At 39.5% G+C, this 16,037-nt stretch overlaps 1 protein-coding gene across 8 annotated transcripts in view; it reads left to right on the forward strand.

Moving 5' to 3' along the window:
• Window positions 1-5,184, forward strand: part of DCAF6 (DDB1 and CUL4 associated factor 6) — a 91,624-nt gene extending 86,440 nt beyond the window's left edge. For 4 of the 8 annotated variants that reach the window (XM_069785463.1, XM_069785469.1, XM_069785464.1 and 1 more), the window contains 3 exons: window positions 1,263-1,351; window positions 3,831-3,936; window positions 4,742-5,184. In XM_069785463.1, the coding sequence (XP_069641564.1) occupies window positions 1,263-1,351; window positions 3,831-3,936; window positions 4,742-4,806 (260 nt within the window). In that variant the 3' untranslated portion in view covers window positions 4,807-5,184. Of the gene's footprint in view, window positions 1-1,262; window positions 1,352-3,830; window positions 4,713-4,741 lie in introns of those variants that run through there. The other 4 variants (XM_069785462.1, XM_069785465.1, XM_069785466.1 and 1 more) reach the window with 2 other exon arrangements.
• Window positions 5,185-16,037: the final 10,853 nt, after the last annotated feature.

The raw sequence follows: 16,037 nt of genomic DNA on the forward strand, positions 1-16,037 counted from the left end.
CTCTTCCGTGACACTAATGAGGGAAATATGGGGTCACTGAAATGCCAGCAACGCTTTGGGATTTGATATTGGAATCTGGTCTCTACTTGGCTCTGTTAAAAAAATTGAGTGAAGTGGGTGTCTCAGTCTCACTGGCTTTGTGAGATTAGATGAATAAAATTCATAGAAATTCTATTAATTTGTATTTAGGGAGAAATATTTACAGAAAAGAGGGACCAAAGTAGTAGAAGGAATCGTATGTCGTCTAACATGTAGATGGAAAATCTGAACCATTCCACAGCTTCTGACATAGTCAAAGAAAGTATTTGTGTTATTTCTTTTTTCATAGCTTACATGGCTGTAGAGTAACAGCCTGCTGTAAATAAATAAGCAAATAAAGTTGTTATAATAATACCAGAAGAGGCTGGGTTTTTTTCAGACAGTTTGTGGAAACATGGAATACTGCCCCACACTGGATAAGCCTTCAACTTTTAAATGCTTAATTGAAACTGTGTTCCTGTAAATGTTGGAGTGTGTGGCTAGGTTGGACACTTCTTTTGGAAGCCCCTTTCAAAACGCTCTGTACCTTCACTGATTTCTTGATGGAGTGCGACTGCCTCCCTGTCACACACTGAAAATGAAATGAAGAGGTCATCCTCCTCATAGGACAGTTAATCTTGTACCATTTTCCAGCTACTGAGATCTTTCTATGCAATTTTTATTCCCATACATGTTTTATGCGATGATCTAGAGGATGTTCTGCAACTTCTTGTTTTCCATATTTTAACAAGTGTTTATAAGAGCATCCATTGCTGCTTTATATTTGAATAACAAATAAATTTACATGAAATACACTGAAATTATCAAATGTAAAAATACGTTTGAAATTATCTTGCTTCTGCTTTGTATCCAGGTCTACAAATCCTAAGGCTTTGTTATTAATGCATATACTTACTCAGACGATCAGCAGAAATATATTAGTAGTGTCTGGGTTGGTTCTTACTTTCTGCTCCTAACTTATGTATATTCTGGTGCCTTTTTTTATTTAAAAAAGGAGAGTCTTGATGTTTGCATGTATTTTCTTCATATATATATTAGAAAATATACAATCTATAGCTCAGATCTCATATGGAGACAGTAATTATATAGCTGTATGTCCAGCATGAGAACTGACATTCACAAGTAAATGCTTCAAGGGAAGCATTTTTCTTCAACTCCAGTTAAGTGGAGAAAATACTGGTAAAGACGTAACACATTTAATTTAGAATTACTATTACTTCTAGTTCTGGCCTCTTCGGGTATTGATTATGATATAAAAATTTGGTCGCCATTGGAAGAATCCAAGATTTTTAACAGAAAACTTGCAGATGAGGTAAGAGCCTTTCTTCCATTTTCACAGTAATGTTGCATCTTCCAATTCTATAAAAGCCTTTAGTGCAAATAACTGATACTGAATTAAGAGTTATTTGATGTTCAATAAATGAGCTACAAATAAAAAGCTGCACTTTATAATAGCTAACTTTCATATCATTGGCAGCACACAGAGGCACTTTTTATTCATAAACTCTCCTAGAAATAATAAGATATGATCAGGTATCATGTACATGAAAAGTTGGAAAAAGTACAAACAGTCAGATATAGAAGGAAAACTGACAGGAGTAAATAAATGAAGGTAGTACCCCTCTTTAAACAAATGAATTAACCAAAGGAAATACAATGATATACAGAAGAATAGAGAGCGCAAAAATCAATCCTATTAAATATTCTGTGGCATAAAAGGGAGTTAAGGTTAAGATTGCAAATTGGGAACTTCATGGAATAAAGCAAACATTGCAAGCCCAATCAGTTATAAAAGTCTGTATGTAAGTTTATGTAACACATTGTTTTCATACCCTCAAAGCAATAACAATGTACATAGCAATTGGCCTATGATGATCATATAGCTGACTGCTGAATAATCATATTTTAGTGATTTACATAATTTATTAAAATGTTAGAAGTTTTTCTTATAAGTAATATATTAGGGCAAATTTGGTTGTGAGGTGGTTTAGGAGTTCTTTTGTGCAATCTCTTGGACAGCAGGGATATAGTAGACTTTTTAAAAAATTATTATTTCTCTGTGTTAGTACTATATATATTTTAAAAAAAACAGAAACACACAACCCTTACCCATCACCCCCTGTTCCCCCTGAAAAAAACCCAAAGCATCCACTTGTGAGTTTTGAACCTTTCCCATTATTTTAGCAGTAGTAACATTTGTGAAGTGATGCTTCTTTTTATATTGTATGATAGTTTTACCCTATGATGTGTTTTGGAGCCTTTGGGGGTTAGAAATATTGCTAAATGTAAACACGTGCTAAAAGTAATTATTGTACTGATACTTTTGTCACTTAATAATAACAAATTATTTAGAGATTTAATTATTTTTTCTTTAATAAAAAATGTAGAGCTTTCAGGAAATTTGATCACGGTGTGGTTTGTAATTTTACATGTTTCTTGTTTTTTTTTTTAATTTAATCCCTGTATTGAAATACCTATGTAGAGGACAGGAGAGGTTCATAGAAATAAAATAGTTTTCACCATGTTAAGTTTGGCTAGAGTAAGTGTCCAACCTATCTAAACTGAATTTTCCATAGAAAGGAAGGTCTAGGGAAAAAGCATTGTGTTTGGGGAAAGTTCAGTATAGATATAGAACTGTATTTAAAATTAAGACAGGCCATGACCTCAGTGAATAGGAGAAGACAGTGGGGATGGGAACAAATCTCTGAACAGAGAAAAAGCATCAGAAACAGGCTGTCAAAAGGGTGTTACTGATGATGCACTAGAGAAATAGGAGGTGAAAGAGGAAAAAATGGCAGCCTGCTGTCTTCTCAATTTGCTTTTAGGGAGTGATCAGCTGTGCAAAGTGCCTGGTAAATAAATGAGAATGACAGAAAAGAGGTGTTTTGGTTTGGCTAGGAGAAGGTCAGTGCAGACATTTGCAAGAACATGTTCCTCATAAGAGGAATAGGCTTGAGAAGGAGGGTCAGGGAGAAAAGAAATGCATTGTTTTTCTGCCTTAAAGCAGCTGATCTGAGAGGAGGGACTGAATAATGGTCAGAACTTGTTTCCATCTCAATAAATTTTTATGCTTAGTGATAATGAAAGAACATAGCCTAAAAGCTGAGAGACAAGCTAAGGTGTGGAATTAGAACTTAACAGCAAAGCAAGAAGGATGGCAAGGAAGTACGATGAGGAGGGAAGGAGGCAAAAAAGCTAAAAGTATTCGTTAGTGAATTTTTGTTCCTTGAAACTAAGACAGTAAGAGCTGGCTCTTTCAAGTAATTTAGAGGCAAGTTGTAGATCTGTTTAGAAATAATTATGGGCCTGAAGAATGTTCCTGAACTGGGATAGAGTAATTGCTTGTGTTCCTTGGATTTTCTCCAAAAGTTTCAAGCAGCATGAAGGTAGGAGTTTAGGGTAACCTCATCTCTTTTCCTTCCCATGTTCTTAGCCAGTGCTGGTGCTAGAACTTTGTTGCCATCTGTAACAGCACTTTCCAAAAGTTTTTCTCAGTTGCTCATCTAAATATCTGCCATGCATGTGGACAATGGACTGATGATCTTACTAGAATATTCTTTAGATAGGCAATTAGATATCTGTAGGCAGGGTCCACTGTCTGACTTTCCTTATACCATATATAATTGGTACAACTGTATTTGATAGTGATTATTAAAATATTGCTCCCTTATTGTAATTTTGGACTGTGTAAATGCCTTTTGTGTAAGAACTTTTTATCTACAAACCCATATCAATGCAGTACAACTTTGTGTTTATTTTTTATGCTGTTTTTTCCCCTTCCCTGCCTCCAGGTTATAACACGTAATGAATTAATGCTGGAAGAGACCAGAAACACTATTACTGTTCCAGCTTCATTTATGTTACGAATGTTGGCTTCGTTGAATCATATAAGAGCAGGTGAGAGACTTCTGAAGAGCTTGTCTGCCTGGCAGCAACTGCTGCTCCTCCTTCACCTCTCGCTGATCTATGACAATTAGAGAGCCAGGAGGATGCCACTGTGTCCAGCCCAGTGGTATGGCTTGCCACTGCTGTAACTGAATATATTAGTTTGGTTTTTTCTTCATTTGTTATGATTTCTTTGGAGTAAAATACTCAAAGAACTGCCCAACACTTGAGTTACAATAGTTTCAGCAAAAATATGTGTTATGGCTGGGTGGAGTATTTCTTAACTTGACATTGCATGTTGATTGAGTGATAGATCTGGAGTCATTCACATTCCCTCACACATTTCTGTATTTGCCTATCTCTAAACATTTACATCAAAAGGTACTTTTTCTCTATATACAGTGACAGATAGTGATTCCTGTTTTCTGGAGTATACAGATTTCTAACTGCAGCTGTTCTAGTTTTAGCTCCCCAGAACAGTGTTTCAATCCCTTGTATTCACCATCTCTTTTTTTATATTATGCTTGCATTCATCTTTCCTGTGCTGACAGCCAGTCAGCAGCTACAAGGTTTCTCCTTTTTGTACACAAATTTCACTTTTATGCCTGGAAATCCTTTAGGGCTTTTATCCTGTTCTCCTTTCTTGTGGTAACATTTCTACCCAATCTCTGCTGTCAGTCCATATGGATTTCCTTTTACTGCATAATCCACAGTCACTGTGTGTTGTGTAATAGCCCAGGGAGATAGTACACTATAAATATTTGCCAAAACCTGAAAACTTTAGAATTTCTCTTTACTAAATCTCTGTGTCTTACAGACCGATTGGAAGGTGACAGATCAGAAGGATCTGGTCAGGAAAATGAAAATGAAGATGAAGAGTAACTGGCAGTTGTGTGCAAGCACCTAGATGTTAATGGAATTTGTATAAGACATTAATTATATTTTTCCTTACAGAGCTTTAGTGCAATTCTAAGGTATTGCTTTTTGGATAACCTAACCTTTTGTTTTTGAATGACTGTGTGCATGACTTTGCGAGAGTGTGCAAGTAAAATAAGCAAAAATGTTTTTAAAATGTTTTGCCATGTATGAGGGGTGCTAGAAGATGCAAAGTGCAATATTTTCCTTAACCTGCAAATGTGGGAGCTTGGATCAATGTTTTAAAGTAACTTTCATTATAGTAAAAACGTTGGTTCAAATAAATTTCTATACCTGCTGTTTGCATGTTTGTTGCTTTCTAATTAAAAGATTTGGTTGTTTTAAGTAGTTTTGTGTTTTTCCTTTGCACAACCATTGATTTTTCACCTTGTAACTATAACCCCATTACTGCCTTCATTTGCATTCTTTCTTATAATGTTTGTGAAGTGACAAATACAATTATTTCTTGCAGTGAGCACTGGGATTCTCTGTGACTTTGAGACCCACACATACATACGCAAAATGGCCTCTCCATCAGTCTTACTATAGTGCCACTTCACATTCTCCATGCTTGAATCTGTAGTGCTGGTGAAATAGTTGTTTCACTAATAAATCCACGAGTATGCGTTCTTCGCAACAACAGCAGATATATCTTAATTTCCATTGGATTTAGAATAGAGAAAGTGTAGTGCAAAGGAACATGAATTTGAAAATTCCTGTGCATTACTTCCTAGGAGTAATTATTTGGGAAGGAGGGCAGTTCAGTCTGTGTAACAGCCTCTACCCTTCCTCCATACATTTTTGGATAGCAATGGATGGGAAGAGCAAGTGAAGAAAGGAAAACGGGGCAGGGAAAAGAGCAGCTTTGCTCAATGGCTGTTCTTGCCAAGGATGGCAGATGCTGAGAGGCTCCATCAGGAGTTACAGAATGCCAGGAAGAAATCTAATCAGATGGATGAGGCTACCGGAGGCTTCATTACCCTGTTATCATTAAAATACACATTCATCACACAATCTTCACAAACTTTGCTTACATCAACAAAAAGAATCTTGCACACCAAAGTCTAAATAACATTATCACAACATTCTGATACCCTGATTCACAATGCAGGCAGGCTGAAAGGACTTGGGCAAGGTATATAAACAGAAATAGAGGGAGATGGGAACACTAATACTGAGGAGACGAAGAGAGACTTGTGAGGGAGGAGAAATGGGAATTATATAGAACTCAGCTGGCAGTAACAGTGAAGACACTTGGGCAAGGGGAGAATAACGTGAGGGGAGAGGAAAAGTGTGAGGAGATGGACAGGGTGGTTGGGTTTTGGTTTTTTGGTTTTTTTTTAAAAAAAAAAAAGGAGAAGATAGCAAATTTCTGAGGAAGAGCGAAGTATAGAAGCTTTGAAAGTGATCCAGTGAAGTGAATTTAGGAAAGGAAAAAATAACTGTGGGGGAGAAAAGGTTTTGGAGGCAGAGGGTGCTGAGAAGAATGGAAGTCTCAGAACACTGGAGCATTGTGGAAGATGGGAGACTTCACACCCAGAGGAGGTTGGGGCAACAGAGGATGGAAATCTGGTAACCATTTGCGAACATATCCACTGTGAGCAAGGGAGAGTGAAAGAAGTCGAGGTAAGTTGTTTGGTTTTTTAAGGTATGGAGTGAAAGTAATGGCTGATGCAGATATTTGTCTCTTCTGGTGACACAAGAAGGACTAAGTGGCCTTCTTGTTGGAGAAGGAAGAAAACATTAGTTTTTCCTCATGACATACCATTTTGGGCAAGCGTTTTTAGTCCAGCAAGAAATGAAGGAATATTTTATGATTTTGTGCTATACCTGTTTGGGGAGGGGGGAACACAGTGGTCTAGAACTATTCAAACCTTGCTGCTCATAGCACTGCACTGAGCAATATTTTTACTGTCACATATAAATTAGCCTTGAATTTCTGTAAAAGAACAGTACTCCTTATTAGATTTTAAAGAACTATACAGTAGATTATATATATAGTGTACTTAGTGTATAAATAAGTAGGGTTGTCTGCTCTACTTTAGCTGTTAGCAGTAAAAGGAATAAAGCTGCGTTTCTGCTCTGTGTGGCATCTGTTGCAATGGTGGACCTCTTCCACAGCTAGGGGTCCTGAGCAGTTCTGTGAACAAAATAGAATAACACAATGTTTGATGCAGTTGTTAGGTCCTCTATAGATGATAATTGAGATGTATTTGCTTCCAAAAAGAATGACCATGGTGTTGCTACAGAAGCCTGACTCTTGTTATTTAGAAATTATTGACTTTTGCCTTTTGAAAACAAATTATTGCTCAAGTAAGTATGTGGAGAGGATACCCTTTGTCTTCACTGGAGAGGTTTTAAAATCATCACTGTGGATGTCTGTCTTTCTAAAAATAAAAAAGCTGTTTCTGCCACTTTTGCTTTAGTAGTAGCAATTGCTAGCAAAGACGATACAATATAAACCAAAAGCAACAATCTTGTAAATGTTTGTTTTTCAGAGTTCCCTGATAAGCACATTATTCCCAAAAGGTCTCTTATTTATTCAAAAGCTAAATACTAACTTTAATTCCAGATGCTTAGCTGTGGGTTTATTGATTAAAAAGAGGGTTGAATCTCAATAAGAGCAAAAGTTTAACATTTGGAACATTTTTTCAAACTTCAATGAAGCTTTTCAAGCAGTTTTTCTAAAACTGAGATAGCCGTAGCGTTTGCGTTGGCTCTTTTCATAAACGTTTAGGTAATGGACTAAGTCTCAGTTCCCAGAACCATGCAATAATAGGACCTGTTGGCAGGAGTGGGAGGGATGTTGATAATTCTAGAGTTTGTAGTAGAAAAATAAAATTTGAAAATGTTATTCAAATGTGCATACAAGTTAATAAGTAATAGAACAACCCACAATCCAAAACGTCACAATTTTAGAAGCTCCCTCTAGTACCACCATTCATGCTGCATTTGTAGAAGGATGTGTCCTGTGTGCAGAAACGAAAATCTAGGGACGTGTACTTCACGCTAATAGTGATGCAATACCTGAGACCATCACTCTTCCTTTCAAGTAAGCCAATGAAAGGAAAAGATCAATAAGCAACAGACCATAATTCTCCTGATAAGCATCAAGTGACCAGTTGATTTAGCTGGCCACTAAAAGACCTATCCAAACCCTTCAGTTTCTAATTACAATAGTAACAGCCCAAATTTGATGGATACGACAGTGAGTGAGAATATGGGGAGGACCTTATTTCCCTGCTTTGTGGACTGAAGATTATACATGTGCTTGAGCTGGTCCTTCTGTCCCACAACAGCTTGCTGTCAATGTTTACATCTTAGGAAGAGCACTTATCTACAGCAAGGGTTCAGGTATCATTGAACTCACTTCTATGAAGGATATTTCTTAAGACCATTGCAAAGAGCAAAAGCAACTTCTTTGATGTGTTGATACAATTCCTGGTAAATAATTTGGTGTCTCAAAGCTTGGCCAGATAGTCACTGTAGGAAGCAATCTCTTGTTTAAATGTCAAAGATGCTGAGCCTGTTCAAACTGCTACCTGCCTGAGTTGTAGTTCTTCCTGCCTTCCCCTGATGGAGGTAGCACAAGGTTCAGTAATGACATCCTGCATCACCTTTATCGTGAAATTTTCTTACCTAGGCAGTAGATAAATGTAGCTTGAATAAAATATTACAGTAGACTATTGTGTATGTTCCAAGCTCTTTCAGAAGACCCCAGAGGATGTTTCTGAGGAAGAAATTGCAGAAGTAAATGTTTAATACAGGTTTCTCTGTCCTTGCACAAGCAAAATAGCTATCACTGAAGTGTGTGTGTGCGTGCTTGTGTTCAAGGGATGGGAGAATATGCTCAGAGATGCCTTGGAAAGCTGAGTGGTCATGTCTACAAAGTCTTTTTTTTTTTTTTTTATGGAAAGATATCACTGAGCCAGGTTCAGTCTCTGAGGCTGAGGCCTATTGCAAAGGCCATTAACAATTCTTGGGAATCCTCCATACTGCACTGTTTAATGGGTCAGCGCTATTGAAAAATGAGGTACCAATTAGCACCAGTTAGGTCACAGCCCATGTTCCTCCTGGTCCACAGTCATGCCCTTACAAGACGCCAACTCTAAAAGTCTCTGCTGAAGTACAGGAAATGACACAGAAGGCATGGGTGAGGTCATCCGCCCTGCCTAAATAGAGATTGATTTAGTTTTTGAAACGTGGGGTCAAATCAATTTTAACCTTTTTTCATGAATTATAACATGCCCAAATGTCTTTGTGTAAGCATCCAGTCCATCTTCTCAGTGACACTCTCTACTGTTCAGCCTGAGTTATTTTTTAGGGTAATAGAGATTTATTTTCCTTAGTTTTAAATGTTCCTTTTACTATTTGCAATTGCTTTGTTCTTTTAATAAAAAGGTACCACCTACCTTCTCAGTGCCTTTTACGAGCTTTTTATCAATGCTCCCTTCTAGATTAATTTCCTTTTGCTGATAGAGCAAACTGAAGTCCAAAAAACAACTACTACTACTAAAAATACTGAAATATACAACAAGGTGTTTTGATTGGAAAAAATGTCCTATTAAACTGTCTTTACCTCAATCCATGAGTTTTACTTCTTTTCCTGATTCCCCCATCCCACTGGGTGGGGGGGGAGAGAATGAGCGGCTGTGTGGTGCTTAGTTGCTGGCCGGGGTTAAACCATGCCAATATGCTACTCTTAAAGCAAGCTCCTTTTTGTCTGATTGTGACTCACCATATTACTACGCTTCCTTTTTTTGCAGGAGGAGGGCTTTATGCTAGTATAATTCATGGAATTTGACAGATTCACTGTCCCAAGTCAGAACTGATGGCTACTAATTTAGGAAAGTCTCACTTAAGTGAAAAACCCTCTAAATAGAGTTTGTTAATGGGCTTTGTTACTGTGGTGGTTTGATAGTTTGACCTTGGCTGGATGCCAGGTACCCACCAAGCTGCTCCATTACTTCCCTCCTCAGCAGGATGGGGGAAGAGAAAATAAGGTGGAAAAAAGATCTTGTGGGTCAAGATAAAGGCAGTTTAAGAAAGCAAAAGTTGCACATGGAAGCAAAGGAAAACAGATTTATTCTCTACTTTCCATCAGCAGGTGATATCCATCAATTTCCTGGGAAGTAGGGCTTCAGTACACCTAGCAGTTGCTCTGGAAGATAAACATCGTAAATAACAAGTGCCCCCCACCCACCCTTTCTCTTAGCTTTTATTGCTGAGCAGACGTCATGGTATGGAATATCCCTTTGGTCAGCGTGGGACAGCTGTCCTGGCTATGTCGCCTCCTAAGATCTTGCCCACCCCCAGCCTACTAGTGACGGGGGGGAATGTTGGAGAGACAGCCTTGATGCTGGGCGAGCACTGCTTGGCAGTAGCCAAAACACTGGTGTGTTATAACACCTTTCTAGCTACTGATGCAGAGCACAGCACTACAAGGGCTGCTATGGGGAGAATTAACTCCATCTCAGTCAGACCCAATACAGTTACTAACTGGAAAGCAAATCCCAGGGGATCTGCAACTCTTCTCAAACATCACTGCAGATCTTCTCCTTCCCCTCTTGAATGACTCAGTGCTCAGACCCTGCTTCCAATATTTTCTCCTTCCTGACCTGCCCTTAGCCCCATGCAATCTGGCCACCCATAGCTACTATTTTTAGTCCTGGTGAGTAGTGACAGAAGGATAGCCAGAAGGGAGGAAGACAGGGTTGTGGGGATCAGAAGCAAGGCTCTTCTTATTAGCTGGGCACTGCCTTTGCCCAGCCACTGAGGCAAGCCAAAGGCAAGTCCCCAAAATCCTTCTAGCTCCTTTATTCCCAGTAGCCTCAGAGCCCTCACCTCAGCTCCCCAATTCCTGTCTCCTAGCGAACCCAAGGACTCTTTCCATATCTCAGCAACTTCTCAAACATGGGTGGTGAAGCTTGTGCCAAGAAAGATTAAAAGTTGCCGTTGTGAATTTTTAACAGTAGTGGACAGTGCTGCACCCCAGCCCTTCCCAGGACCCTGCTGCTCTGATGACAAACAGAAGCGAACCTCCAATTCTGTAACTGGTGGGGAAATTCATGTGTACACTTCAGGTGCACTCATCTCCATGTGCTATCATTTTCCTCTTTCATGTCATACCCTGATGTCCCCTCTGAGTCTAGCATAAACGCACCTTTACCTCGGTGTGTACTGACCATCTCACTCTACTGATCTGGTACAGCTATGGTGATGCCACTGCCCTGTGATGAAGAGTTCTGGCCCCACTCTGCACCTTTGAAACGAGCTATCGTAGATCTAAGTATTCTAGTAATTACTTGGCTATTTGTTTCTAACTGAATATAGCTGCTTCATTTTCTATAATTAGTATACTAATTGTTAATTGGCCTTTTTGTTCTCCAGTTCTCGTTTGTTTCCAGGGATAGATACATACTGATTCACCAGTATTAAGACTCTGATGTTCCTCATCTATCTTATACATAACATTTCTTGCATAGCTATGTTTCATTTTTGGGTTGGATCCCCATGCATATCTAAAGAAATTTGATTAAAAACAATGTACGTTAAGAAAGAACCTGTAATTGTTAAATCATCTGAAGGAGTAACAGGTAATACAACGTACTTTTCATGGTGAGTTGAATGTCTCAACTTCCAAGTTGCTAGACTGGATTTCTATTCAGCAGAGTGTGATGACCATTCAGTAGTAGGTGCAAGATGAGTTGGGGCTCTCACTTCAATTCTTGCTTACTTAATGTTGTCATGGTTGTCAGTAGCTGGCTCTGAGAGCCTGGGATGTTGATTCAGCACTTTCGTCCATGGAAAAAGGTGTCTGGGACTGCTATCTGTCTCATTTCATGAGCATTTCAAAGAGAATATACTGTGTTCTAAAATAATTCATGCTTATTTTACCCAGGATTATAAAGAGCAAGGAAGGATTCTGTAAATCTTTAAGTGAATATGGCTTTTAAAATAAAGTTAGGCACTGTGACAAAACCATTTGGCTTGGATGGTGGTTGCACTACAGAAGCTTTACAGGCTCAAGGATATAAAATACAAGACTCACATCAAAATTCTCTCCAACTTTTCTCAAGTGAGTTTTTTCTTTAAAAAATTAATTATAGTGTGCATCTGCTATCATTGCACGTAAGGGTCATGCAACGAGTTCGTTGAAGAGTGCTGCCCTCCCTGTAGCAGGACCTACGGCTCAGTCCCAGCGCAGGGCGACTCTCAAACACATCCAGAGCTACAGTCGTTGTCTCCATCAACACCCCCTCACTGTGGCAGGAGCAACTGCCAGCCCCTCACCCCTTCACAGCCAGGCTGCGTGTGCCCCTTCTGGCAGCTCGCTGGGTATGTGGGTGTCACTGATGGGGGCGGTTGCCCACCTCCCTCCCTAGGCTGAAAATGCATGTGATTGCTCAGAAATTCAGCTTCATTTTCACATCACTGCGGTGAATAGATTTGATGGCAATCTGGAGGCTCTAAATTTGGTCTCTTACATCCGCTTGTGGAGGACAGCTGGGCAAAAGATACAGAAATGAGAAACTGAACGAGCTTCATCATTTAATTTGAGAAATTATTTCTCTTTACAGAAATGAGAAACTGAACGAGCTTCATCATTTAATTTGAGAAATTATTTCTCTTTACAGAAATGAGAAACTGAACGAGATTCATCATTTAATTTGAGAAATTATTTCTCTTGTCCCTCTTCTCATGATCTCTTTCGCCTTGGTTCGCTGGCTATCTATCAAGCAGTTTGGTGTAGGGACTAAGAATGTGTAAGACAGTGAGCCCAAGGTGCAAGGGGTAGCTGGACCCCTTGCCCTTTGGACTGCCCATGGCCAGGCAGAGAGCAGGCATAAGGTGCAGGAGAAGAAAGGTCTCTACTTTCCCCACACACAGTTCATTCCCTAGAAAGCAGACCGAGAGCAGCTGGAAGACACCAAGGTAAGGACGAATGAAAAGCTGAATTAGACACAAGGAAGGAGAACATATTCAATGCAGCAGTCACTTTTGGTTCACTGAAAGCTAGTCTAAAAACAGAGGGATGCCATGGAAAAGACTGTTAAACGTAGCTGAGCTGCAGGAAAACACTCCAATACCACCTGCACACAGTATGGCAGGGGATATCCCGCATTAAAAGCTGATTGTCAGATTCATACGGCCTCCTGTGTTGCTGTGTAATGGCCATATGACACTGCTATAAGAAAGCACTTCTGAGTTGCAGAGCTATGCAAAATAAACTGTACTGTGCTACACATCTAGAAGAGAAAAAGGCTTTTCTCCTTTCCATGAGAAGGTAACTGGCATCTTAGTGAAACTGCAGGTTGAAAAACCTGGGACATCCACTAGGATATATTACTGAAGAAAGAGCAGACAGGAGAGTGAGGCTGGGAATCTCTTCTGTCTAGCACTGGAGTCCTGGATTTGTGCCCACCAGGGCTTTGAAGTGTATCACTAAGTTTGCTGGCAACCAGAGAGCAAACAGAGGATGCTCAGGCAAGACGTGGCGCTCAGAGTTGAACGTTCCCATCTTCTTCTGACAGTGCTCCAGGTTTACCTGAAGTGATGATATAAGCGGTGGTGATGTTAATATTTAGCTTTTATATATCTTTGTTTTAGATCCAGTCTACAAAGAGAGACTATGTCAGAATTCCCCTTCAACAGATGGAAAAATTGGGCATGAAGGAGGAAACAAATTGCTTATCAACCCTTAAGAGCCTAGTAACAAAACAAGGATTCAGATCATTTAAGACTTTTGAGGTGAGTCCCCTTCCACCAGCCCAGATTATGCCTTTTAAAAATAAGAGGCAACTCGAAAATCTTTAATGACACTCCTCCACCCTGGCAACTTTGAATTCTCTCTTGAGGCAACTGAATTTCTTGACAAACCATTAGTGGCATTGCTGCTGCACAGGTGTGCTGCTTGGTGAGCTGTGTGGTGACAAAACTGAGTGCTCCTAGGGCTCTATCTCAACATGGTAAATGTAAAAAGGCTGGTACAAAAATCTAATTACTCGTGATTGATATGAGAATAACAGCTCTGAATGTGGTTGGTTTGTGCAGGTATGACTTGAGCTCTTTAGTCCCCTTAGATCTTACCATAAAGACCACAAAATGTATTTTTCACTTACACTAATTAGTCCATTAGTAATTTAGCTGTATCCTGGCAGAAGTGGAGCTGTAGCAGGATCGGCATCTGACAGTCTGTCCCTGGGTTGCCACGGTAACTGCCTAGGATGGGGTCTGCTTAAGAAAAACACAACTTCTGGGCTAAATGCTGGGCTGGAGGGCGGCAGATGGATGGGATTCAGCTGCCGCAGGGGCTGGTACCCACAGCCAGACACACAGATTCAGAAATCTCCCCGGGTGGCCAAGTTGGCACGTGGGAGGTTCTGCGACAGGGAAGCAGGGAGGAGATCCAGTCGGAAGCAAAATCTGATTTAAAACATTAATTTGCTCACTGAGCCATGAAACACGCAGGGTTCGATAAATTCCCATGTAATCCAAGCCTGCCTGAAAGCCTCGTGGATTGCCCCGAGCCCGGGACTCGGTGCTCCCACAGCCCTTTCTCAGCAGCAGCCAGCTGAGACGGGGAGGGCTTCCCATTTCGCTGGGAAGTTAAGCTCTTTGGCAGCCTTAAATACACCCAGAGCCAAGGACTTGGGGTCCCAGGCAGCTGCAAGCTGGAATCAATGTTGTCAGAGTCACCGAACCCCTCTCGGAACACAGGCAACAGATTTTGTTACAGAAACGTTTCCAAAACGAAATGTCCTTAGAATTTTCTGTTCGCCAAACAATCTGAAATGAAAAAAAAGGAAAGAGGAAACATCTTGTTCCAACATGGCCCAAGACCATGTTTTAACAAGAACATTTCTCACAAGGGAGAGTGCACGCTTTGTCAGCCAGCTGTATGGAGTACGCAAAACCTGAGCACATGGGAAGCTCACATATCTAAGGGCAGAAATCAGGAGAAAAAAAACCCAAACCCCCAAAATAACTAGCACCATAGGTGTATAAAAAGTCAACTTAGTTTTAGACAATCACTGCTTTGGGGTTTTTTTTTGCAAACCACATTGGCTGTCGTTTCTTTATATTGTGTGCAGTGTTAAGTCCGTTATAATGAATGTGTTGTTATATTACATTAATTTGCCAAGATTGTTTTCAGAAAGAAGATATGCCTCAGTATCCACAATCTATAGACAATTTCTGTGTGCTGCCTTTTCCCTGTGCTGCTCAGCTAGACTGTTGCTTTCTATTTGCAGCATTTCTTAAATTTTTCCTATTTTACTGGTATCTCAGTTTAGGTTCTTTGGTGTGCATCAGAGTGCTACTTCTGATAACAGATTTATCATCATTCAAAGGTAAAGACTTCATATTTATTTAACAGACACAGATCTACTTGCTATAAACTAATTAGATTATGAACAATGTATTCCACACTTTCAAAAATGTAAATAAATTTTAGCTTCAGCATGCAAATACTTATTGAAGACAGGTATTTCAGTTCTTACTCCTACCTTCATTTTCTGAGGAAGAGGGAGTGACTCCCCCTCTTCTTCCATGCCTTTGTTTTTTTTAAGAAATTTGACATTCCTAATTATGACAGAGCAAAGGGAAAGGAAAGTCTATATCAAGAGATGATTCTTCCTGTAAATAGTACCCAGGCACTTCTGCCCAGTCTTATTGCATTTGGGCTGTCAGATGAGCACGAAAAATAACTCTTCCAATAACTTCCGTTTTGTTTTGTTTTTCTTTTCTGTTGCAAATAATTGTCAGTTATAGTATTTGCCTGCGTATCACTGAAAGGCTTCCTAAATTACAAGTATATGGGAGCCTTGGTTTAGCTGGAGATAATTTTAGCCTTTCTCTTTCAACAAAAATTGCATGGGCTAAATTTGGACACCATTTTCTTGCAGAACTAATAATATTTGTTTTATCTTTTGTTCTGTTTTCATTTTTTCATTTGTTCAACAGGCCCTGTTATTTATTTAAAAGTATTTATTTACGAAAGACCATCAGTGTGTATTTTTTTTTTAACCAAAGTATCTAACTATCCTGCCAAGGAACATGATAAATGTTAGCAATTTCTAATGCACTTGCCTGGCTTTACAAGAACATTTAAAAAAAAAAAAAAAATCAGCTTCACTTGCTGAAAAATGCAGACTATGAAGAAGTGAATTGGCTCTTCAGGAAAGAAGCCCTGTCTT

The sequence above is a fragment of the Haliaeetus albicilla genome, chromosome 6 (genome assembly GCF_947461875.1).
Source record: "Haliaeetus albicilla chromosome 6, bHalAlb1.1, whole genome shotgun sequence".
Classification (NCBI taxonomy): Eukaryota; Metazoa; Chordata; class Aves; order Accipitriformes; family Accipitridae; genus Haliaeetus; species Haliaeetus albicilla.